General features: G+C 46.5%; 2 protein-coding genes across 8 annotated transcripts; one reads left to right on the top strand and one right to left on the bottom strand.

The window, feature by feature from the left end:
* Positions 1-429: 429 nt before the first annotated feature.
* taok2b (TAO kinase 2b) lies at positions 430-19,416 on the bottom strand. 7 transcript variants are annotated; one of them, XM_040176112.2, is made up of 20 exons: positions 18,686-19,381; positions 16,608-16,748; positions 16,383-16,454; positions 16,204-16,305; positions 16,018-16,063; positions 15,832-15,928; positions 15,003-15,116; positions 14,562-14,653; positions 14,307-14,400; positions 13,965-14,046; positions 13,210-13,377; positions 12,343-12,549; positions 11,715-11,968; positions 11,368-11,545; positions 11,033-11,161; positions 10,640-10,843; positions 9,614-9,853; positions 5,064-5,276; positions 4,050-4,232; positions 430-3,838 (listed from the first exon to the last, which is right to left on the bottom strand). In XM_040176112.2, exons 2-20 carry the CDS (start codon positions 16,737-16,739, stop codon positions 2,873-2,875), a joined length of 3,573 nt encoding a protein of 1,190 aa, XP_040032046.2. In that variant the 5' UTR covers positions 16,740-16,748; positions 18,686-19,381; the 3' UTR covers positions 430-2,872. The 7 variants fall into 7 exon arrangements, with proteins under 7 accessions (XP_040032046.2, XP_040032044.2, XP_077959683.1 ...); XM_040176110.2 differs by having other exon boundaries at positions 11,353-11,545; positions 18,686-19,266; XM_078103557.1 differs by lacking the exon at positions 10,640-10,843 and having other exon boundaries at positions 18,686-19,416.
* Positions 19,417-20,353: 937 nt separating this feature from the next.
* Positions 20,354-23,387, top strand: cabp5a (calcium binding protein 5a). The gene is made up of 7 exons (XM_040176290.2): positions 20,354-21,305; positions 21,617-21,666; positions 21,831-21,861; positions 21,969-22,112; positions 22,416-22,525; positions 22,612-22,759; positions 22,843-23,387. The coding sequence occupies exons 2-7, from the start codon at positions 21,619-21,621 to the stop codon at positions 22,869-22,871; spliced, it is 510 nt and encodes a 169-aa protein (XP_040032224.1). The 5' UTR covers positions 20,354-21,305; positions 21,617-21,618; the 3' UTR covers positions 22,872-23,387.
* Positions 23,388-25,155: the final 1,768 nt, after the last annotated feature.

Genomic DNA, 25,155 nt, shown 5'->3' on the forward strand with positions numbered 1-25,155 from the left:
ATCTAAATGTTCTGGATTCATCTTTTTCTATGTCAATGTTTTTTGGGGGTTTAAAATATATATGATTGTATAATGTAATACATTTAGGGTTTTGATTGTTCGTCAGACAAAATAACACATTGTAATATCACATTAATATATATGTCAACACGTTTGTACAAGTTTCAGAGATTTAATGGACCAAATTGTATTAAGTAAGAAGAATTAGAAGCCCAAGTTGACATTCAAACATCAGAAACCAAGAGAATCCCAGCTAATATTCACATTTGAGAAACTGGAGCAGACATTTGGTGGCATATTTATTTCTGCAATATATTAATTATCAAAGTAGGTGCTGACTATTTTCTGACAAACGAAAATTTCTGACACCTTGTTATAAACATCTCAATAATAATAGCATAAAGTACATAGAATCAAGACACGGCCATGTGTTGATATCAATTTATTATCTTGTTTTTTTAATTACTTTTTAAAGCACCCTATGTCCTACCCAATACATGTGTTAAGACCCTTCTTCTTCCTCCTCAGCCTTGGTGCGGCTTGATTTGGAATATTTAATAATAAGGACCCCCCCCCCTCCACACACACACACACACACACACAAAAAAACAACAACACAGATGAGCCTGTGTTGCTTCTTTAACATCATTCTTTCATCCAAGCATGATGCTCCTTCCACGACTTCTGACACTGACAACAACCGTCTAAAACAACTACCACGCCGACTTCCCACACAAAGGCCGTCCCCGAACCCGCCCGTCTTAGTTTATATAAGGAGTTTATGCATGCACTGAGATTCCGACCGAGCGTAAAGTAGTAGGTTATACAGGGAATTGTCTTGAGCTGGTGTTTCTGAGTCCTACAAACAGCAGGGTGGCTTTTTTTTTTTTTCATTTGAAATGGAAAAAAAAACGGAAAAAAAAACATTTCAACTCATTTCTGAAATTTTCTGATGTCTTTCAAGTAAGTGAACCGTCAGAAGCACCACGCGTGCAACAGAAAACACTGATAGGCGTCCGTCTGTGGGGACGGGCGGCTGCGGTCACTGCAGCTGTGCCGGCACAAGAGGGTGCACGTTCACAGCAGCTCAGTAGAAGCCCGCCCCCCTCTTCTTCTTCTTCATCGTCTTCTTCACACACTAGTTGCATGCTGCACCTTCCAGCCGTAATATCATCAACTAGGTTTGTGCACGTCTTTTTTTGTCCGTGTTTCCCTTGAGAGCTTCTGTGTGGAAACGTTGTCGCGCACCAACAACAAATAAAGAAAAAAAAACAGCATTTACATTCCAGTGCCAATTCCAATTAAAAAATTCTTCCTCTATTCTTTCCCCTCCGCGAGAGTCCAGAGGTCAGAGGTCACGTGAGTGGTGGGATGTCGCTGTGTCTTTTAAAATGCAATCGTTTTTGTCTAAAAAAAGTGGCAATATAACTAGACGTTACTGTTTGACGCACACACATGAATCATTAACAATTACTAATAATTGCTCATTAATAATTATTAATACCTTGAATACACACCATACCTGACAACAGCTTATTTATTTTCTTTTTACAGTCAAAAGTGGGGCCCGTTTCTTCCTCGAGAGAAAAAAGTGAACATGATTACAACAACGATTACGTCAGGATTAGTTATGGTAATATTGACACCGATAGAAAACGCAGTTGGAGATGTCGCCCTAAATCTTGAATTCAATACTCATTTGAATATATCAAAATTACTATCATTATCTTTGTTACTCTATAAAACCGACGACTTGTTTTTCCTTTTTACTATTCCCATAAATATGTACAGCAAGGATCAAACATGTGGGACGAGTGATGTTCAATGCCAGTGAAACTCGGACCGGTACGGGACGTTTGTGGTCTGGTCATGTTTGCGTGTGTTTTTGTACATCTCATGCATGCGGGTGAATCCCACGGACACTTGTCGTCCTGCAGATATTCAATATGTCATGGATGTCGGAAAGACTTCTTGTATTTTTACACGTCCACACAAATGTTTCTCCTCCTCCCGGCTGCTTTTCTGAACAGATTCTGTTGCCTTTAAAATACATTCTGTTTTTGAAATCGTCATGCGGTCATCAAATTAAAATTTGGATTGCACGACATCCCTTTAAGAACCCTTTAAAGGCATTGGTGATGTTTTAGGTGACTGGTTTTTGTGTGTGTGTGTGTGTGTGTGTGTGTGGGGGGGGGGGGGGGGGTTGTTATACACTTAATACAAAAAAAAAATCCAAAATACATCAAGTTTTAAATCAATAAAAAGTGTTTTAAAATCCGAAGTGCCCCATCTTTTGTCCCCCGTCTTCCTTTCTGGAGCTGCAGTTACAAGTGCTCGCTAGATTTACCTGGACACTACAGACTACGTACAAGTACACACACAATGCAAAAGAACACCTCTTTTTGTCCTCCCTCCCCCCGTCCTCTCTCTTTCTCCATTCCGCCATAGAACATCATAGAAGAAGACATGGCTGCCGTTGCCCCTCCCTGCAGCTCTGGGGGGAAAGAAGGGCCAAAAAAACTCCGCTCACACTTTCTGTCTCCGGTAGTAACAAAGATAAAAAACATTAAACACAAACCTTTCTTTTTTTTGCCACCTTTTTCCAGTGATACCACAGGTGGTTACATTCCTCCCTCCCTCGGGGGAGGAAGTCTCTCTACCCACCCTGAGTCCAAAGGAGCAGGCTGCCGCTCAACAGCCCCAGTTTGTCCCCCTGCTTCGTCCTTTCAGCCGTTCTGAGAGGAGCCATCGGCCTCCAGGAAAGGACACGAGGCCGCGTGGCAAACTGAGAGTATTGAGATGCAACCTGGGACGTCTACCTTCCTAACCACCCCCCCCCGACCCCGCCGCCTCCGTGCTACCGCCCCGCCGCCTAAGAGTAGGAGAGGTGGGAGCCGTTAGAGATGTGCGAGGTGACGGAGGTGCTCCGGCTCAGGACGCCGTCGCTGCCCCCGGCTCCTCCGGGCCCTCCGCCGGACGCCGTCCTCCTCAGCGGCTGGGGGCTGTTCCTCAGGGCCATCAGGCCGGGGGCGGCGCGCACGCCCAGCCCGCCGCCGCCGCCGGAGTAGATCCCACCCCCCTGCGAGGAGGACGAGGACGAGGACGAGGAGGAGGGGCCGGAGACGGACGGGGGCGCCGGCGGCGGCGGCGGCAGCATGGCCAGGGACTGAGAGGAGGAGCGTGAGGGCAGGTGATGGGAGAAGGGCAGGGGGTGTGGGTGGGCCAGGTCGCCGCCGGAGCCTCGCACTCCGGCCCACTCCCGCTCCCTCTCCTTCTCCCGCTCCCTCTCCCGATCCCGCTCCCGCTCGCGGTACAGCTGCGGCGTGCTCTGGTGGTGGTAGTGCTGGGGCAGGTGGTGGCGCTGGTGGTGCGAGGAAGACGAGGAGGACGAGGAGGAGGAGGAGGCGGAGGAGCGCGACGAGTGGTGCGCCTCCCTCCCGTCCCGCCCCAGCCCCAGGGCCATCCCCAGCGGGTGGGAGGAGGAGGAGGAGGAGGAGGACTCGCTCCGGCGGTCCCCCGCCGCGCTGCTGACGCCGCTGCTGCTGCTGCTGCTGTTGTGGCTGCGGCGGGAGTGCGGCGGCGGCGGCGGCGGCAGCATGCTCTGCGGGTGCATGCCGTGGCTCCAGTGGCCGGCGGAGCGGGAGGCGGACGGGGGCGGGGCGTTGGAGTAGGCCTGCATGGGGTAGGCCTCGCTGGGGATGCCCGTCAGCGCCATGTTGCTGAAGCCCAGGCGCAGGCTCTCCGAGTCGAAGGACTCGATCTCGCTGGCCTGCCGCTCCAGGAGGGTGCGGATGCGCTCGGAGCGCTCGTTCTGCAGGGACATCATCTCCTCCTCGATCTGGGGGGAGAAACACAAGGTTGCTTTTCTTTAAATTGTAGCGTTACTAAAAAAGGGGGCACGTTTTTTGGAGATATTTTACAGCGGAGTCACTCTGTTGTCATGGAAACTTAGATGTGACCGTTGAAGCTCCGGTGCCTCCACGGGGAAGACTTTGCAGCGACTTTCGGCTGCTCATTTAATCTTTCAAACAACGCAATGTGCCTCTCACCCTCTGATCCAGCAGGGCCCGGCGGATGGACACCCTCTGCTCCAGGTCCTTGACCTCCCGGTCGTGCTGCGTGTCGGTGTGGATCTTGATCTTGCTCTGGTAGGCGTTGAGCAGCTCCAGCTCCTGCTGCAGCTGCATCCGCAGCACTTTGTACTCCGCTTCCTGGGTCTCGTCCAATCGCAGCTGAGGGACAGAAGAGGACACATCGCGAGGGTCAGTGATGAGGGGAGAGGCTGAGAGCGCTTGAGGAACGCGAGGAGAAACGTCTGAGCGCGTTCCTCTGACGGGCTTGAACGTGTCGTTATTGACGATGTGTCCGTTATCCAAATGAAGCAGTGGAACGTTCCAAAATGTTGCAGGACTTTGACCCGTGTCAGTGATGCCCGGAACAGATTAAATCTGGATTCTAAAGACTTTTTTAATTTAAAAAGAAGTATTTTTTTTCTGATCTCTGGTTTTTAATCAGCGAGCAGGAGGAGATGTTCGGACGGAGGGGATTTGGCTTACCGACCAGAGGTAATTTAAGGAGGCACAAGACGTTATAATCAGTAATGTTCCGTCCTTCCTATTATTTTTGGTACATTTAAAAGTCTGAGATTTGTGTCTGAGACGTAGAGGGACGGATGGTAAGAGTTTAGAGGACTGGGTCTGAATATTAGATTTAAGACTTAAGATTTAAGAACTAATAGAAAGTAACCAAGTAGTTTTACATACAAGAATAAGAACATGTGATTAAAGTTTCCATAAAGCCCTTTGTGGCTTCACAGGGACCTGTGGTCTGACAGTAAAGTTTTCACTTCTAATGTGGTGAATTAAAGGGAAATCATTTCTGCTGCATCGATTTTCCATTTCGGGCGCAGCGGCGAAATAGAAAATACCGTCCGTGCACTTGAGCTGAGATGTTTAGTTTCACTGTGAGATTGAGGCCTGAAGGCCGACCTCCTTCACGAGAGGACCCGGTGTGCGGGTGAGACGTGCGTCCCCCCCACCCCCCTCCCCCTCTGCCGTACTCACAGCCTGCGTGGACAGCATGTCGTTGATGGAGTGGTCGTACTGCTCGGCCAGGATGGCCAGCTTGCGAGTCTGCTCGTCCTTCAGGCGCTTCAGCACGGCCTTGTGGTCCGACTTGGGCGTGTTCTCCAGCAGGTGGTTGCGCAGCGCCTTGTACTGGCGGGTCTGGATCTTACAGGTGTCCTGGAACTGACGCTTGATCTGCAGCTCTTTGGACTGGAGGAGAGAGGAGAGAAGGAGGCGGCTGGGCCAGATGAACACGGGACACGCAGAGGGATGTTCAAGGGAAAATCAAGAGGAAGTTTATGTATTTTATTGTGCACATCTTTGTATAAAATGTGTTGTTAGGAATTTTAATATACTTTTACATCAAGCTGCTTAATTGTTTAGAATAGTTATATTCAGTCGTGGTGGTAGTAGTGGGCTTGATTTCAATTCAAAAGAGAATTTAGTTTAACTATTAAAAAAGCATTTGAGTTGGATCAGAGATTCTGCTTTTATCAGATGTTTGAACCAAACATTTCAGATGTAAAAGGATAATTGAAATGGAGCCGAGGACATTAAGTTGCAAACTGTTCCTCTTAACGGTTTGTAAATCTCCTTTATGTTTGGATGTTTTTAATGGTTTTATGTGAAGCACTTTGAATTGCCTCGTTGTTGAAATGTGCTATACAAATAAAATTTGCCTTTAACATAAACAGGATTACTGTGTTCTAATTTAAATGTCAATTCAAACAATTACAATTTTTTTAATAGTCTATTAGACCAGGTTGAAATCATATCTTTGCAAGTGAATAACTGTGAATTAATTTAATAGACTCCTGCAGATGGTTGAATTGTGTTGAATATAAAAGCGTGAAAATCTAAATTTGTCCACTTCATAAAAATTAAATTGATTTGGCTTGTGAGACGTAGGAAATAGAGAAAAGTTAAAATAAAGAATATTTAAACCTCGTCTTGGATTAGAAAGTCCTGCTGCAATGAAAACCCTGTCGGGTTTGTTTTTTGTGACAGATGACAAAGGGGGAGGGGGCACTGACAAAGGGGGAGGGGCCAGGGACGGAGATCAAACGAGTGATAACAGGAGGAAAGATGGACAGAATGATAAAGGGATCGTCGCACAAATCAGGGCGAAAAGAAAACCAATGGGGACAACGTGCCAATAATGGAAACAAAATCATAAAAACAAACAAGACAATGATTTTCACACAAAAATATTTATTTTTTTTGTATAAAGAAAAAAAAAAAATTAAGAAGTATAACAAATGATGTCCAACGCGTGCGATTTTTGCCTTACAGTCCGCCAACACTCATGCAAGACGAGAACAAAACCGGATGCAGTACTGATCTTAACAATATATTGCATTAAAATAAAACCATGGTGATGCAACTTTGTGGAAATGGTGTCACAACCAAACAGAATACAAACGTGTAAACATACACAGGAACAAGAAATAGCTGGAACACAAATTTAACATCAATGGCAAAATAAGTTACATTCAAATGAAACAATGTTTGTTGTGAAATGTCTCTTAAAAGCGGATTAAAGCAATCTGCAAAAAGCTCAAATCTCCTGTGAAATGCATTGCAGAGCACCTTCTTTCCACATTTTAAACATCTCCATCACAATTAAATATTTACGTTTGCTTGATTCAATACGTAGAAATCTGAGCTTTTTGGTGTTTGAGGCTACAAGTCTACTTAGTCTAGTAGAGTGGTGACAGATTAATAATTAAGAAGTTATGTTGCTTGTCCTTACGTCAACATAAACTAAATATCTTTGGTTTTGGTCAACATTCTTTCGACGTTATATTGGCTCAACCACGTTAGATAGAAAAGATTGTGGCTGAAAAAGAAATCACCATCAGCTGAATTTTGTTTGTTTTTGCACATTCATTTTTATTTTGTTATCGTCTTTGGAGCGGCTCAAAAATCCCGCCGATGTCTGCGATTACTAGATATGGTCTTTTTATACGACATCGTTAATCTAAACATTCACATTCAGTAGTTTTTATTTATTTATCTTTGGACTAAAAAATATTGCGTGTCTCAAAAGATTGTCGATATGGCTTCATATAAATTAAGCTACGCTGAAATATGAAATAGTTTATTATACTTCAACTACACCAAAGTATATCCTGCTTTCTTACTATAGATTAAGGATGATAGATCACACGCGACATTTGTGCAAACAGCGAGTAACTAGGCACTCAACTGCTGTGCGTTTATATGATTAAGGGGAAAACCATCTAAATGTTTACATGGTAAATCATGAAGAAAGATTGCATACAGCGCCACAATAATAGTACATCTAAGTAAAACCTGATAACGTATACAATGATGATCTGTTAACACGGGAAGAGCGAGCTGATCAGCTCTTTGTTTCTGCTAAATGGCCATAAACTTTATTCTTTTTGCTAAAATGACTATTTTCCACTTGGACTCAATATCGAATTTCCACAGTGGTCTCAGATGTTTCCGTCCAGCCGCTTATTGCACTTTTATACCGACTGAGGGGTAGTGTTCAGGGTGATGGTAGTGAAGTCATCTGTTTTTTTTTGTTTTGTTCTTTTCACAGTATTTGGGGATTAAAATGAAGCTATGCAACATTAATATTTGCTCTGAGCACCAATAAAACAGTGCAACCTTCAAAATAAGACCACTATAAAGAAAACAAAAGATTGCACAAAACTGGTCTTAAAAATAACCGTAAAAAAATTGTATTTGTCTTACAAATTAAGAGCAAAACAATAAAATAAAGACTTTTACAAAAAGCACAATAATGAAAAACTTCGATGGTTTGGTTCAGTAACCGAGGCTTCAGCTGCAGGTTTACGTCTGCAGAGCCAAACAGACAACACGGCTCACACGCTACGTACACAATGTGTGCGTGTGCAACAACACATCTCATCTTTGAGAAACATGAGCAAAACTCCAGTTTGAGACGCTCCCTCACTTTCCCTTCATTTGGTCTGACGCTGTCGCTATCTCCACGGCCGAATCTTCCCCCTGACAAACCTTCCAGAGGGCGTTCTTCTCAACGCACACTCCCACTTCGCCTCCTCTCGGAAAAACCTCTCTTCCCTCCGCTGTCTCTCCCTCTCCCTCCCCCTCCGCTCCCTCTGTCTCCTCTCTCTGACCTCCCTGGGGAGCAGCTGAGGCAGCCGGCTCGGGCTCTCCTTCCTCAAGAGCCCCAGAGTTTGGAGGCGGTTTCGCACCTCGAGCGGCAGCTTTTTGAGGAGCTGCCCGGCCAGTTTCAGCACTACGGAGTTAGCCAGGTCCGCCAGGACCCCGAGGGGGCGTCGGGTGAACCGCTTCGCCCAGAGGAGGCCCTTGGCCACGGGGGAGGTGTTGCTGCAGCGAGCCTGGCACTCCAGAGGCAAGCTCTTCAGCCGCACGGGGATTTTGGACTGGCGCCCGCCCCAGTTGCGCCCCGCTTTGGGAAACATCTCGTAGAGGCTACGCTCGGCCATCCCACCCAAGACAGACTGGCACATTGCAAAAAGGGGCCGAGGCAGCCGGAAGAGCACGCGCATGCAGAGGCGGTTGACTTTGCGGGGTGCGTGCTGGAAGAAGTCGCGGGCCGGCCGGACGATCAGCACCACCACCAAGTACAGGGAGAGGAAGAGCGAGGGGGAGCTGAGGAAGGAGGCGGAAATCATTATCACGGGGATATAATAAATCCCCAGACTCAGGGAGAGTCCCAGGCTGAAGAGGCCGCTGGCCCACAGGCTCAGCGACAAGAAGGTGGAGAGAGACAGGGAGCAGCAGGAGCGCAGGATGAGGTACGAGAAGAAGAGCGCCAGGAAGGCGAGCTCCGCGGAGAGGAGCACCGACGCCACCGAGGGCAGAGGGGGCGAGCGACGGAGCGACAGGAGGAAGATGGAGAGGAGCAGCAAGGTGAGGTTGGAGGGCTGGGCGGCGGCGGAGAGGGAGAGGAGAAGACAGATGGCGTGAGAGAAGAGCGAGGGGAAAGAGGTCTGTGCGGGGGGAGACGGGGGGGAGACGGACGGGGGCTCCAGCTCCTCGGCGGCGTCGGGGAAGTAGAACTCGGAGAGCTCGTCGATGGCTCGCTCGCGGAGACGCCTCCTCTCCGGGGACAGGGAGGAGATGAACTCGGACGGACAACCGTCAGCTACCCCCCTGCCTTCCTCTTCCTCCTCATCCTCAGAGTCTACATGTGCAGACTTGCTGTCCTCATCCTCTTCCTCCCACTGCACCCCCTCAACCTCCCTCACCTCTGCCCCCTCTTCGTCGACTTTCCACTCCTCGCTCTCATCCTCCTCATCCTCCTTTGTGTCTCTGCGCTCATCTAGCTCATCGCTCCTCTCAACCGCGGAGGCGCTCGCATCCGCTTCCCTCGTAAAAACCTCATCGCCTTCCACCCCCTCTCCATCTAGCTCGCCCTCAACTCCATACATCTCCTTCGCCATCCCCTTTTCCAACTCGCCATCGCGCTCGTCCTCCCCCGCTAGCCCCGCCCCGCTGTCCCAGCTGCCGTTCGGCCCGTCCGCCTCCTGGGGGGACCGCTGGCCCGGGCCGCTCTCACTCACTTTGAGGCTCTTGGGCTGTTGGCGGACCTCCACGGCGTGTTTCTGACGCAGCTCCTGCTCGCGCCGCTTGTTGTACTCCATCTGGTTGGTGAGCTCCGTCTGGTGCTGCGTGCGGATCAAGTCGGCCCGCGTGCGCTGCACCAACCCCAGCTGGCGGAACTCCAGCTCCTGGGTGGACTCGTGGTGCCGATGGAGCATGGCGCACTCCAAGTCCTTCAGGGTCTGCTTCTTGTTCAGCTCCTGGGGGCGAGAGGGAGACGGGAAAGTAGCAGGAAGCGCGCGGTGATATCGTGAGGACGTGAAACTGAGAATATTGAGTCAATTTCTCATCCATGTAAATAACTTGGAACATTTTAAATGCATTCCCTTAGTTCATACAACAAAATGGCAATTGGGCTTTCAGCCCAAGGAGGAAAGTTCAAAAATCTGAGATCAAAATGAACCCAATGCAATTATCGATTATTTGGTTATTGTCCCACTCAGGGAGAAACACTAGAGCAAGGAAAGATGGGAATTTGCAGAAGTACACGTAGAAAATAGTGCAAGAGGAAAGCAAAGAGTGCACCCAGAGTGCTACATGCTATCAGGCACACAGGAGATGTAGAAGGTTTTAGTCCTGAAACAACGTTCTGAGGATAAAGGTCAAATGGTCCTGGGAGTCTAATCTGGAATTCCCTGTAATCCCACCGGCCATTTTAACAAGACCGTAGTATATTATTGGAGGGATTAAGATTTCCAAACTGAGCAATAATACAAAAAGAGATTAAGAGATTGTCTAGAGATTAAAGAAAAGTCTTTGCTGGACCTTTTTAGAGGCACATCAACAAGCGACAGTTTGTCCCAAAGAGAATCGTCAACACCTTTAACAACAGCTGGCAGGGCGCAATCCTCATGTCTTTGGTTTCAGACAATTTTAGGAGAAAAGACTCTTTTTGTAAGCTTCATTGAGACTGATCTGCTTGGATCTACTGGACGGCAGGCTGTTATTTATATATATGGTTTTGGAGACTCTTTTGAAGGTGGCACCTCTCGGAGCAGGTCCTGCTCTAGGTTGTGGCGGGCCAGCAGCATCTTCCTCTTGTACTGGCGACATTGCAGCTCATAATACTGCCTCTGCCGCCGCAGCAGGCCTGCCTCCTCCTCCGCCTGCAGCTGCTGCAGACACTCCTTCTGATGCACCAACCACTCTTGTTTCTCCCGCTTTGGTGTCGACTGGTTCTCATTTAGTTCCTAGGAGACGAGCGGCGGTGAGCGGAAGGAAGAAATTAGCGTCAGCCGAAAGATCAGTGCCGTTGGAAAAGTGTTAGTATGATGCAGGATTCGTTTTAAGTTGCAGGGGAGCGGTGAAAAGGAAACGTAAGCGGAGAAAGTTATGCAAAACAGAGAAATAAGTTGGCGGTTACAAAAAGGTAGAAGCACCTCTTTGAGCTGCTCTTTGCGCTGTCGATACTGGCGCTTCTGGGACTCGAGCAGTCCCGTCAGCTCCTTCTTTTGTTGGCCCAGTATGTGCTGCTGAAACTTCTTCTCCTCCGTCAGGACGGCCTTCGTCTGAAACAACCACGGCGCACAAGCTGATTAACGTCAGCGAAGGAGGAAAAACACTCTGCAAACCAGATGTTTTTGGCAGGTTACAGATGTTCTATTAATTTCTCTAGTTGTCATGTCAAGCCGCCAGCTTCTCGACATGTCTGGTTCTCCCGTCTCGTCTTCCCATGTCCTATTATCACTCACTCACTCACCCTCCACCAGCTCACCTCCTTCTCCAGGATGACCTGGTGCTTCTTGGAGAGCTTTTCTCCCTCCATGGAGAAGCTGTTCCTCTGATTCTCCAGCTCCTTGTCCAGCCTCAGCTGGTGCTCATCCATCTCGGCCTTCAGCTTGTTCTCCAAACCCATCAGCTGCTTCTGGTGCTGCCGCCGCATCCGCTTGTACCTGTGAGGAGAGACGGGGCATTGAGCTGGGCCAGGAGGAACGTCGATGACTACCACGGCTCTGTCGCACTGCTGACGTTAAACATTAGACCACGGTTGGGTCCATGTTATAGAAAAAAAAAAAAAAACGACTTCTTATAGAAATATGTGTCTCGCAGGCGCCACGTTACCCTGACATCTGCTCTCTGAGGGCGGAGCCTTGCTCGTGCTCCTGGATCTGCCGTGTGACCAGCGAGGCGGTCCTGATGGTGGCAAAATGGTCTCTGCCTCGACGCCGCCTCCTCTCTCCGCCGCCGCCGCCTCCTCCTCCTTCTCTCCCCCCTCCACCTCCTCCTCCTCCGCCGCCACCAGCGGCAGCGGATAAAGCTCCTCGTTGTGGGTCAACTTCTGGCTGATATGGATCATCGTAGATGTTGTCATGGCTCTATGTAGCGGGGAACGAGCAAGAGAGAAAAGTCAAAAGAGTGAAAGGTTGGTGGTGGCTTAAAGATCAGTCTGCTTCCATTTAAATGAATATTTAATACAATAACACTGAATCGGTGAAGATTGACTCAGGCCAGCAGACATTGTCATGTCTTCAGTGCTTTTGCTATAAACTCAACTTCTATTCCCTGTAGGCGGTGCGTGCGTGAAGCGTGTCAGACCGCAACAGTTTGTCCATATCCAGTATTAGAGGGAGTCAAAGCGAAAATAAAGACTATTTACTTTTTTCTTTCTTTTTTTAACATTCTGGACACGTGTGTGAAGGATTGGTCACCGTGGGGATCGACACACCCCCACTCATCATTTTGGACTGACCAGGGGCTTGTGCAGCACGGAGCTGTTGGAGGTGACGGTGTGCTCCCCCTCCTGCATCATGGCCATCTCGCCGCTGTCGTCGGAGCCGTCTGCCAGGCTGTTGACCGAGCTGCTCTGGGAGCTGGCGCTGATGGACATGGAGGGCAGCGAGTGGGAGCTCTCCATGCTGTTGACGGTGCCGGTGCGCAGCATGTACTGCTCCGCGTCCTGCAGGGAGTCGGACAGGTGGTAAAATATTAAACAAGCCAACAGAGTGACACGGGCCTTCGCTCAGGTGCAAGCCCACATTCTCAGGATTCCGTCGTTTCCTTTTCGGGGGAAACAACCAACTGGATTCAAATGTCGATGGAAACAAAGGCCTTTGTATGGAGAGGAAGGGGCCACATCCACAATATATGGTCACTAGTACAATACAAAGGCACGATGGCTGCTAGGACCAGTGGTTTTCCCTCAGAACCCGATACAGGCTTCTTCCTCAGATACAAAAAAAGGCAGCTAAATGTATTTTATTGTGTTTGACCAGAACACCAACGTTTCCGTTACTGCGAGCATCTCACTGAAGGTTTTCACTTCTTTAAACGTTTTTGCAGTTCTCTTTTTTTTTTTTTTTTTTTTTTTAAATGCGACACGCGGATCAGTCTCCCATTCAATCACTATTTGACAGCTGAAGCCAATAGAAGCTAGTAGCATCCATTTATCTATCAGTAACTTTACAATCTAACTGTTTTTTCCCTTCTTTTTCTCCCTCCTGCTCTATTGGCCTCTTGGTCGTCCTCCTCTTCCTCCCTCCCATTCGTACCTCTTTCTCATCTCCTCCTCCCTCCCATTCGTACCTCTTCCTCATCTCCTCCTCCCTCCCATTCGTACCTCTTCCTCATCTCCTCCTTCTGGGGCGGGGCCGTTGAGGGCTTCGTGGAAGAGGATTTTCTTCATCTTCCGGTACTGAAGGTTGTCCAGCTCGCGGACAGCGTCCTTGGTGCGTGCGATCAGGTCCATCACAGCAGTCATGGGACGCTCTCTGCATAGGAAATGGTGCTGGGTGGCGAGAATGAAAACAAACAATGGAAACAAAATCATTAACGTCTGGAGCAGGTTCCACGTGTACCTTGATAAAACAAAAACACACCAACATGGGATGTTTTTGGTTTTGTTCAACCAGAATAAGTTAAACCTCAGTGCCGTCATGCAAATCATAATCTTTCTTCCCGCATTGAACCTCCACGCTCTGTTTTCCTGACTGATTCCTCTTAAGTTGAGAGAAAATAAGGGAAAAACAAATAACGCACTTCCACAAAAGGAACTGGCCTGTTGAGTCTGTACAGAAACTCAGAAATGTTGACAAATGTTATTCCTAAATAACTGAATTTGAGCACTGGAACAAAGAAAATATAGAAATATAACATCTTTTTGTTGATTATTCTTATCAAGGAAAACTAAATTGTACATAACATGCTTGTCCACTAATTGTGAATCAGAGAACATTCAAATGTGATTATTCCTTCAATTGGTCACCAGGCTGAAAGCTTTTCTTATTCAGATTTCTGTTTGTTTGATCATAGAGACGATCTTTTACAAAGAGGTGGTCACACCCCGGCCTTCATGTTCAGCAGCACCCTCTGTACCTTCAGCAGCACATCAGAGGTAGGTCGGTCCTGGGCGATCTTCTGTAAACACGAGTCCACAAAATTCCGAAAATAGTCCGACCTGAAAGAAAAATAATTGTGATTATAACAAGTGCCAGTCCGAGCAGTCATTGTCTAAGAAAGCAGCTGGTAAATGTTGTTTTGACTAAAATACAGACCAATGAATTCAGGTGGTACTATTTCTTTATCAATTTATTCAGGCATGTTGAAAAAAATAAAAAGGCCTCAATATCACGAGATGCTATATTGTAAATAAACATTTACATCCTCTTATAACAAAACCGGCAGTGGCGTCTTGTGCGGCGCTCAGGAAGCTCTCACCAGTGATTCGACTGCAGCACGGGGCTCTCATTCTGGGCGATGTGGTATAAGGCACTCATCGCATTCATGTTGAACAGAGGAGGCTTCCTTTCCGCTACAGAGTGACAAAGCCCGACATAGCGTGAGAGATGAAGAGCGAGAACAAAACAACAACAACAAAAAAAACAAAGATCAAAGCAACAACCGAAGAAAAGGGTCGGACGCGCTCAGCTTTGTGAACACAAAAGAAGAAACGCAAACTGGGCCGTCTCTTACCCAGCTCTATGCAGGTGATGCCAAGTGACCACACATCCACCTTCCCATCGTACTGACCCTCGTCCATGGCGAGGATCACCTCGGGGGCCATCCTGCATGGAGGACACAACAAAGACAATCAACCACTTTCATCTCTTCTTCTTCTTCTTTGATCCTGGACCGACACAACACCCCCCCCCCCCCCCCTACGCTGCATGAATAGACAGACATCATAACGACGGCAAGGAACCGTTTGATATCGCTGGGAGAAACACCACGGGACGGCGTTATAAGAGACTCATAAGAGCGAGGACGTAATGGAAACAAGAAGAGGCTTAGAGGAGTTAACGGACAGTCGATGACTTTATTTTTGTATACGAGGGGCACACAGGGCGAGCTCTGCCGAATCATAATTCTGTCTAAAACATCCTCCCAGGATGACGAGGATGACACGAGTCTCACCAGTAAGGTGTTCCTACGAAGGAGTTGGCCGGGGCGACGATGGAGGCGGAGCCAAAATCTCCCAGTTTGACCTGACCGGGCTCGGTCAGCAAGATGTTTCCCGCCTTTACGTCCCTGAGAGAGAGAGAGAGAAATGATCAGATAGGAGACAATGACCGGTTAGGGAAATCATGAGGAAGACAAAACAAATACAGACGCGCATATATATATATATATATATTAAAAAATGAGAGAGAGAATGTATTCTCTCTCTCGTGCGAGTCGAGTTTGTACAGATGAACTTATACTCCAACTGCTGCATCATTCTCCAAAAAAGCAACAACAAAAGGAACTTGAGTGGAAACAAAACAACAACCAGAGATGTGACCGTGGAGTGGAGGCCAAAGGCAGAAACCAGGCGCCATACTGGCGAGGAGGGAGTTATTATCTGTAAACTCTCATATTCATGGACTATTTTATTACCCAAGTCAAGTATTCAATGCCATACAAAGGTTGAGTGTCGGGCAAACTCTTTGATATGGCTGTACAAATATTTACTCAATTGAAGAAGGCTTTTGTATTAAAAGGAAGCCGGTCCTCTTTGTACAACATTTAAACAGGGCTTTTATCAGTGAACTATTGGGACAGTCACGCACACTAATTCAAAGAAACCGCTGACCGCTTGAGAGGTGCCTGAGCTGGACGGGATTACATCACTTTCTCACGCCGGCTTCAGACTGTGCACAGTCTGTGCTTCCTCTTCTTTGTTAGCTTGCTCGCTGCTAAGAGGACGCGTGTGTGGGACGAGAGCAGCACAGATACAGAGAGCGAGAAGAGGAACGGAGGTTACCTGTGAATCATGTTGTGAGAGTGAAGATACCCCAATCCCTGCAATGCACCATGGGTTATGGCGGCTATTTCCACTTCCTGGAGGGGTTTCTTGTGGACTGAGAGGAGAGAGGCATCGAGGTGTATGAGGTATAGTTTAACTCATGGATGCATAATTACTCATTTGTCACCATTATTTCCTACTTACCTTCTAAGAGGTCAGAAGCTGAACCCAAGCAGTACTCCATCACCAGCTAGGAGACATACAGAGAGTTAGACTTAATGCTGCGATTTATCAGAGCGGAACACACAGGACCGTTTTCACACTTCACTGTGATGGAAAAGACTCTTTTTGGAGTTCATGTTCTAAAAATGCACAAACACACACACTCACCCAAGCGGTGTGCTCTCTCAGGTAGCAGCCATGGTACTCCACGGTGTTGGGGTGGCGCAGCTTCTGGAGGAACTTCACTTCCTTGATGATATCCTGCCACTTCTGCAACATCAGCAGACACAGACGTCGATGAGCACACCAAACTGATCTCTTGTCTGCGAGCATTCGCCGGGCCTTACCTCGTTGGACTGCTTGCCACTATAGGACATCTTCTTGATGGCCACCACCTCATTTGTGCGGATGTCATGGGCCTAATGAGGAAACGTTAGAGACAACAGATTACCTCTTTCAGTTCCATTCTTCTGATACTTTAGTGTGTCCATATCATGAGAGCAGCCGACGGAGAAGAAGTGCATACAACTCACATCCATGAAGACGACAACACGTTGAAGAAAGTGACTTACGAAGTAGACCGCTCCGAAGCTCCCATGGCCGATCTCCCTCAGGTCCGTGAAGAGCTTCTCGGGGTCCTCCCTGAAGAAAAGCTCGGCCACCTCCGGGTCCTTCAGGCTCCCGGCCCGCACACTCGAGGGCATGGCCAGCGCCTGGCGAGCGTGGAAGAGGGACACTCGGTTATTGTCGACTATTGGAAAGGATCGAAAACACCAGCCGCCTTGGAGATGTGGTCACCTGTTTAATTGCACCAATGTCTATATTCCTGTTTAGTGTAAGCATTATGTATTTAATTGTTTTTTTATAAGCAGCATATAAGAGATATGAAAAACACTTTAGGTTTGAATCACTTTAGTTTGGTTCGAAATGTGTGTTCTGCTCAAAATTTGCATTTTAACTGTCGGAGTCCACAAAAATGCAAATGTGTGCTGAATCATATGAGCTAGAAATGACGATCCATCCACCCACCCATTCATTCATTCATTCATTCATCCATTCATCTATCCATCCGTCACCCATCCATCAGTCTCTCTAGCAGAAATATATGGCCGAACTGTTTAACTGAATGATGAACTGAACATCTATAGATCTGGGTTTAACACTTATAAAATACTTATTTCAGCAGATGATAAAAAGCGTCTTTAAACGTCCATGTGTCTTAAATACACCTGTTTAATACATTGCATAATGCTTCCCAGCAATCAAAATGTCTTTTGAATTGATTGCAGATGCACCGTTCTTTTCCAATGGCAAATATTTTATCTTCCTGGTAAAATAAGCGTTGAGCATTAAGACAAAATGCTTCACACGTTCGTGGCTCAGCAAGATAATCATCTATGACAATATATTTTTTAAAACACAAACAAAAACTTTGTGTGAGAGTTGTGACTGATCAATAAACATTTAACAGCATCGGCCTCGTCGACGTATCGCTGGAGCTCTGCTACAAAAGAGGCAGCAGCAGGACACTATTTGATCGGTTTGTATTATTGGTGATATGACACTACATAGCCAGACATAAAATACATGCAGGTATCATTATGGTTTTTTTATGTTGACACATACGTCCCTTGTTTTCTGGTTGTTTATTTACATTTGTATCTAAATTTGTTGATGTTTCCGTTTTGCAAATCCTATTTGCATTGAATATGATAACGAATCACCGGCTGTAAATGAGTGATTCTTACATTACTGCACTGAGATTATCCAACTAGATGTGCGCCACTAGATAAAGGGTGGACATAACACCACATATTTGTACTTGCAACAGAAGCCTGTTGAGACCTTAACGTTCTTACGCTTCTGTGTGTGTGTCCACGTCAGACAGGAGCTGCGTGGTGTTTGTGTTCTTCAGAGTTTGTACCCTATGGTTGAATGCACTTATTGTAAGTCGCTTTGGATAAAAGCGTCAGCTAAATGACATGTAATATAATGTGTGAAGCTCTCAAGTCAACATGCTGGCACATACGGTTCATGTCAAATGCTTAAGAGTATTTTAAGTGGCCAGTTACTGAACAACCGGCGCCAGATGAGACGTTTCTTTCAAGGCCTTTATGCTGCTGTCAAAAGAGGAAGCACGTGGTTCCCTTTGAGGAAGAGAAGTCGATCTCGCAACAAAGCTTTTGAGAAGCCATGTGCACACCAGAAGAGGTTCTCTCTCCATCCTATATGCCATCTTACCCCCTGGCAGCGCCCAGGGCGTATTCTGGAAATACAACATGTTTATTAGCATTGTCTGGTGAGACAGAAGTGATCACCTCCAGGAGAGCTTGCCATCATCGTCGTGCACAGTTTGCATCTCAGCTGAGCGAGCAGGAAGGCTTCTGCACTCGGCTGGTCAATTAGGCTATCGTTGCTGCGGCTCACCGAAGATAACGCGCATGACATGTATTCAACAGTGGACGACAACAACAACTTAGGGACGGCTGTGTGTGCAGGCTGCCGGCCAACAACATGCCTACATGTCAACGTCTCAGGGGTCTGACGGTTTCCGATTCATCGTGGTATTCTTCCCCCTGCAAAGAGGGACGCAGAGGCCCAATACGGTTGCTCTAGCAAGGAGTGCTGAATGATTTATAACATGTCTTACCGTGGCTTACTGGATCCACTGCAGCTAGCTCAAGAGCTAGCTGACCGGCCTGGCAGGAAAATATTGGTCTCACTCCCCTTTCCCCGGCACTTGGCGACTATTCAACACGAACAAACCGCATCCTGCCCGTCGATGCTTTTACTCAAAGCCCTCTCCATCCTGGTGCTCCCAGTCAATCGGACAGCCGGCAGGTCTGCAGGACTTGACATTAAGTAGAGAGGCGGTCGATTAAAGTGACAGCTAGCCGACTGACGCCTGCCAGCTAGCCAGCTAGCTAGCGGAGTATCAGAGCGGTCTTCCAGAGGAAAATCAGAAGCTAGCTCTGGCTGCCGTTAGCAGCGCGGCTAACTTAAATAACGTCACGCCAGGAGCCGCCCGGGACGTTTTCACGGGGAAACCGACTCGTTAATCGCCACGGGTCAGCTCCGCTGTGTGCCGTCATTACGTCAGTGCTGTCCGTGTATTTCATCTCCGGTTCGTGTTGTGCCCATTTTTGCTCGTGCCTCGTCCGTTTTTGTTCAGGACTTCACGATGGCGGAGCGGGGCGGGAGCCGAGAGGAAAGCGGAAGTGCTCTTCTTCTTCTACGCTTCGGAGGTAATCAACGACGCCCCCGCCCGGCCGAGCGGGCTCACAAATACACCAACGTGATTTAAAGAGTAAAAAGTAAATACATCACCCCAATTCATTTAGGCCTTGTCTGACAAGTCTAATGTATCCATAATTATACAACTCTTGAAAATAAGAGTAAATGTGTCTTCACGAGAAGTTTTTAAATCCAAACCAAATTTAAAGCTATTTCAAAAAATGTGTATATTTGACCCAAATAATGACAAAGTAACCTTTTAAAAATAAAAACCTGCCATTTTAAGAATTGATTCTTGATTTATCTAACACAATAATATAGTTGGGATTAACATAGTGACAAAAGAGTCGTAAATTTAACAAATAACTATTAGTATCAAACTATTACCACTACTTGAGGCACCCATCCACTTTAATAGTGACACATGTTTGGCAGCAAGCCTTGTTAAGTATCGTACACTGCATCACAAACTACTGACGATGCTCGTGTTCATTAACCAATGTCACAGATGACAGAATGTCATTTGAGTTTAGCCGTAAAGTAAACTATCTAGCCCTAATATAATTGTTTTTAATTCCTATTTATATAAAAACATTTTGACCGTTTGACGTCAGTTAAGTCAATCATCTCTGCACGCGCACAGACACTCGTCATTGCAATCACACATATGGCTCTTTTGTCTGAGCCTTTCATGATCCGCTCAGTATAATCTCTGCATTGTGCACATTTAGCTAACTCACATACACACACGCACACGTCCATATACATACATATACAGATATATATAGATATATCTGCTTCCTGCTTACAACCCTCAGCCAGGTTAGGGTGGTGCCTGCTGCGCCCCACTCAGCAGATATTATGCCATGGCCACGGCTTTGCAAAACCCCACAGCTGGCCCAATGCAATGAGGGCCGGAATGCCAAAAGCGTTGCTGGCTTTTGCGGTGGATTATAGCTGTTATGTAAACTGATTTTATCTGAATTTATATAACAGGGAAGCAGACAGAGGGGTTGAGGTCGGGCCACACAAATAGTGTCCAGACCCGGCGCAGAGGTGTTTCAGCTCAGCCACTGGAAGAGGAGACTGACCGTGGGGCTTTAATCCCTGACATTGTCATCGGGGTATTTCATGAAGGAAATAATCCTTTATTTGGTTTTCTCCACACATATGTAACCAATACCTGTGCAGATTATCACACACTAGAATTTTAGCGGTAACTGGCACGAGGCTGTTAAATAGATCACAAATCAATTTTTGGGGTTTAATGTCTTCAAATCAATAGGGGCTTTAACAACAGACAGAGGACCTGACTAAGCCGCTCTTCTTTTAAAGTCTAACTCTCAAGTTTTGTCTTATCCTATTTTACTTTACATAAGTGTGTACGGTCACTCTTGGAAAATAATGCTTTTCCAATTAGGAGTAATGCATTTAACCGTACAATAGAAGAGTGTCTCGGTCCACAGGGAACTAATAAAGGAAACTGTTATTGTTATTAGAACCTTGTATTTCTGAAGAGGGAATGAAAGCAAATCATTGAACATGATTATGAGGCGGTCTTTTTATGAGATGATTGTGGAGCATTTGTGCCGTGGTTGATGGTTGTCATAAAGGAAGAAGACATTTCCGCAATTAATATATTCCTACAAGCATATAGAATGAGCATATAGAACGCATATAGAACGAGCCGTGGGCTCGGATGACAGTATTATTTTATTATTTTACAATGTCACGTCGACCCCCGCCGCATCCCTCCGCCTCAAAGATGCTGAACGTCAAACCCGTGGCTCCGCCCCCGTCTCTGGATGCAGCCACACCTCCTTCATACAACCTCCCAGCATCCCGGCGGGCCGGGCAGACCAGCTGGACACAGTGAGAGACGGGACTCCGGGCGAGGAGGAACTAGACTGAAGCTTAAAGAAGCACAAGGAAGACCGACGCCTCTCTGAACTGCAGGTCAACTAACCGCCGCTTCTTGGATTCCAGGGTCACATATAATGCGCTTGGCTTAGGAAAAGAAATCTAACCGGGAAAAGGTGAGCACAAATGAGCAGATTCTTATTTTCCAAATGTTTTTTTAATCTAATCTTACTATTTTCTTTTTCTTTCATCTTCTTATGAATCTATTGGAGTTAGGAAGTATTTTCACAATGTTAGAAAATGCAGACACGCGAGCACACGCTTTGAACGTAAAACACAGGGTTCAATCCCACAGCGGGAACAAAGCCGGCTCAATCTGTCTTAATCCCGATTTCTTGGCTCTGGCACAAACCCGCAGATCTGCATCAGGAGGTCATAAAGTGTCACAGACTTCATGACTTTTCATAACCACATTTCCCTCCTGCAGACATGAGTTTGGGGGCAGCGTGCATCTTCTTGCGAGGAGGGAAAAATATTGTGAGTAGAGGAGTAACAATCTTTTTCCTATAATTTCATTTTCATGGGATTGTGATGATGTTTGAGAAAGTTTGATGGATTCATAACAACCAGAGATGCACTTTCTGTAGGCTTGTAGGAATATATTAATCAATAAAAATGTATTGTTTTCTCTCTCTGTGCAGTCAAGAGAACTGGCCGATGATGAGATTGATGGTAAATTAAATTCTCTACAATGACTTCATCATAAACGCACATCGAGTTCATCTACTTGTCAATCGCCACACAGCCTGAACTGACTACCTTTTTACACGCCTCTGCAGAGCTGCGCGAAGCGTTCAATGAGTTTGATAAAGACAAGGACGGGCTGATCAGCTGTAAGGACCTGGGGAACCTGATGAGGACGATGGGCTACATGCCCACGGAGATGGAGCTCATCGAGCTGAGCCAAAACATCAACATGAACCGTGAGTCCCTGCAGGCCAAAGACCCACCTGCTGAATTAAATGACTAATCAGACTTTGGGGTTTTTGTATAATAAGATTTATTTGTAGATGTATAACTTTTTTTGAAAGGTACACACACAATATGTATTCAAAGAGGGGCCTCTGGGTGAGTCTTGTTGGTTTAATTGATCTGTTGAATAAATCCAGTAATCAATTATTGGACAGATAGTAGCTCGTTTTGATTCAGGATGAGTACAGAATGGGAGAAACACAGAAGAGCCCCCGGGGAGAGTCCTGAATCCATTGTCGTGATTTTCACTGCAGTCGGGGGCAAAGTGGACTTCGAGGACTTCGTGGAGCTGATGGCCCCGAAACTTCTGGCAGAAACGGCCGGGATGATCGGCATGAAGGAGCTGAAGAACGCCTTCAAAGAGGTGAGGTGCAAGGATTTGACCGAGTCGCCCACCGCGATGCCACGGTTTAACCCCCGGGCCTCACCCTCTTACGCTTGTCTGCTCAGTTTGACATGGACGGAGACGGAGTGATCACCACAGAGGAGCTGCGCTCGGCCATGAGCAAGCTGATGGGCGAGCACATGAGCCGCAAGGAGATCGACTCCATCGTGAAAGAAGCAGACGACAACGGCGACGGCACGGTAGACTTTGAAGGTGCGTTTCAGCTCGACGTGTCCACGATGGTCTTCTGGACTAATTTCTCACTAAAACAACCGCGCTCTGTCTCTCTGCTGCAGAGTTCGTCAGGATGATGTCCAACAAATGACGGTTGAGGAGGCTGTCGATCGAGAAAGTACCGTTGCAGCTCTACGGGCGTTAATGTCGGTGGCGTCTTTCTACAAAGAATTGTTGGCTGTATGTTACAACGGACAAGTAATCATTTTGAAAATTGGAATGAAGTGCTGCAAAAAATAGAGTCAGTCAGAGGAGTCGGTGATGTCAACTCGATCTCAGAGAGAATTTTCCTTCTATGCAAAGATTAATTGATATTTCTCAAGATTATTGAACAAAAGTCCGTAAAATGAGTTTGATGGCATTTATTTCACATACAAAAGTAATTTTAAAGTATTCAATTTATGTCTTTGTGTTAATGTTATCATGCAAAAATGACATGTAAAGTCCTCAAGCATTCACTAAAATGTACATGTTTAGTATTATTCAGGCTGGGCTTGTTGCAATGTGTTGTTTTAACTCATTTATTTGTGGATTCATTCCAACAAATTGAATCCTGGGAACAGGTGTTTTTTTCCGGATACCTAAATAAAACATTGAACCATGTAAACTTTGCACAGCAGTTTTTGTTAGACTGAATGCGACTGAATCATTGCAGCTCGTGGTTTAAGTGGTGACACGTCGCTCGTCTGATGTGCAACCCAGCATGACTCTACTACTTGCATAATAGCACAAAACTCCCTGATTATATAATAAATCTTCAAAATGGGATTTGGAAACCAAAAACATCAGCAAGCTGCTGCACCATCTGGCAATAGTTTGGGTTTGAACAACTTCCCTGAACTGGCTTTGGCGGGACAAGGAGATTAAGAGATCTCATACTGCATAACAGTATTAGTATTTTCTGCCAAAAAGGTTCAAAATATGTTCTGATGGAGGGCGATCATGAATGACGTCTGAGCCGTTTTTTAAACAGGCAACACCCACAAAGTTTTTAATGGTTAGAAAAATGTAGAAACAGAGGCAGAATGTGAGGAAGAATTAAATAGCATTAAATCTTGTAAAAGCATGTACAAGTAAAAGTATAATGAATGTAAAGGTATTTTATCTGGAGCAGCATCCAGTGCACATCCATCACATTTAGTCTCAAAATTGCATTTTTTGCGCATGCACAAATTTCCCTTCCCGCTGTGCGAACAGAACACCTGCTCCTTCTCCAGCAGCGGCAAACTGACCCAGAGTCAGCAGCGCTCGGATTAAACACACATGTGTGCGACCTCGCAGCCGCCGCGCGGCAGCCAGACAGATGTTATTGCGTGACATCCGTGGCAGGTCTCAAATGGGGGGACAGATTGGACACGGGGGCTTATAGTACCAATTACCAAAAGGGACGCTGCTGTTGAACCCGCATCTGTCAGCAGCACTCCACAGATTGTGCACTACGTACAACTCCGGCAATATGCTTAATGCATGAGTGAGACATTCTCAGGGTTCAACGTGAATTGTGAAGGATTTATATTGCTTAATGCGTTGGGATCTGATGTTCTGGGTGTTTTGATGGTGAGATCCCATTCGGTACCGAGGAGCGTGAAGAGAGGTCGACGGGGGCAAAGGAGGAAGCAGATGATGTAATTCTCGCTGCCGGCCCTTTGCGCTGATCCTCCCCTGATCGGGGCCAGACCTTTATTGCATTAATCCCCAATAATCTCTCCGTCGGCCGCCCTCCGACTCGGTTTAGAGGTAGCCACTCGGCAGCGGCTCGTTGACATGCATGAGAACTGCGGTTTAACCGATCACCGCAATCATCGTTGATGCGGTCCTTTGTTTCAAAAGTCTCTTTTTGCTGAGTTGTAACACGTTGGGTTTCTGCTGAGTTTATACGGTTCATAAAAATCATCTAGTCTTCTCCTGCTCACAATTAGCTGTAAAACATTAAACCTCACACAGCAACCCTTTATGTTTGAGAAAAAGAAAAGACAAAACTATTAATGAAATAAATCCATCTTGAGGGGAACTTTTTGTAAAATGTCGTTGTTAATAGTTGTAGTAAAAGAAAAAGTTTATCCAACATGAACTTAAATTCTGCTGAACTGAAGCGATTTCAGTCTTTCCATAGACAAATAAAGGAAATACTTTGAACCAAGAGGTCTAAATAGGTCAAAAAATATCTTCCTGTCACCGGTGGTGGTGGTGTCGAAGGCCAACGAGGACCCGCTGGAGAGGTCTGACCGCCTCAGAGCCATGTTTTGATTGGATAAAATCAAAAATGCCAACAAAAGCACCTTCCACTTTTTCTAATGAAGCAGTTTAAACGGATGTATTTAAATATTTGTGTCTCATGTAATGATGAAAAGTGCTTCCTTGGGTGCATGTTATTC

Source organism: Gasterosteus aculeatus, chromosome 5 (assembly GCF_964276395.1).
Source record: "Gasterosteus aculeatus chromosome 5, fGasAcu3.hap1.1, whole genome shotgun sequence".
Taxonomy (NCBI): Eukaryota; Metazoa; Chordata; class Actinopteri; order Perciformes; family Gasterosteidae; genus Gasterosteus; species Gasterosteus aculeatus.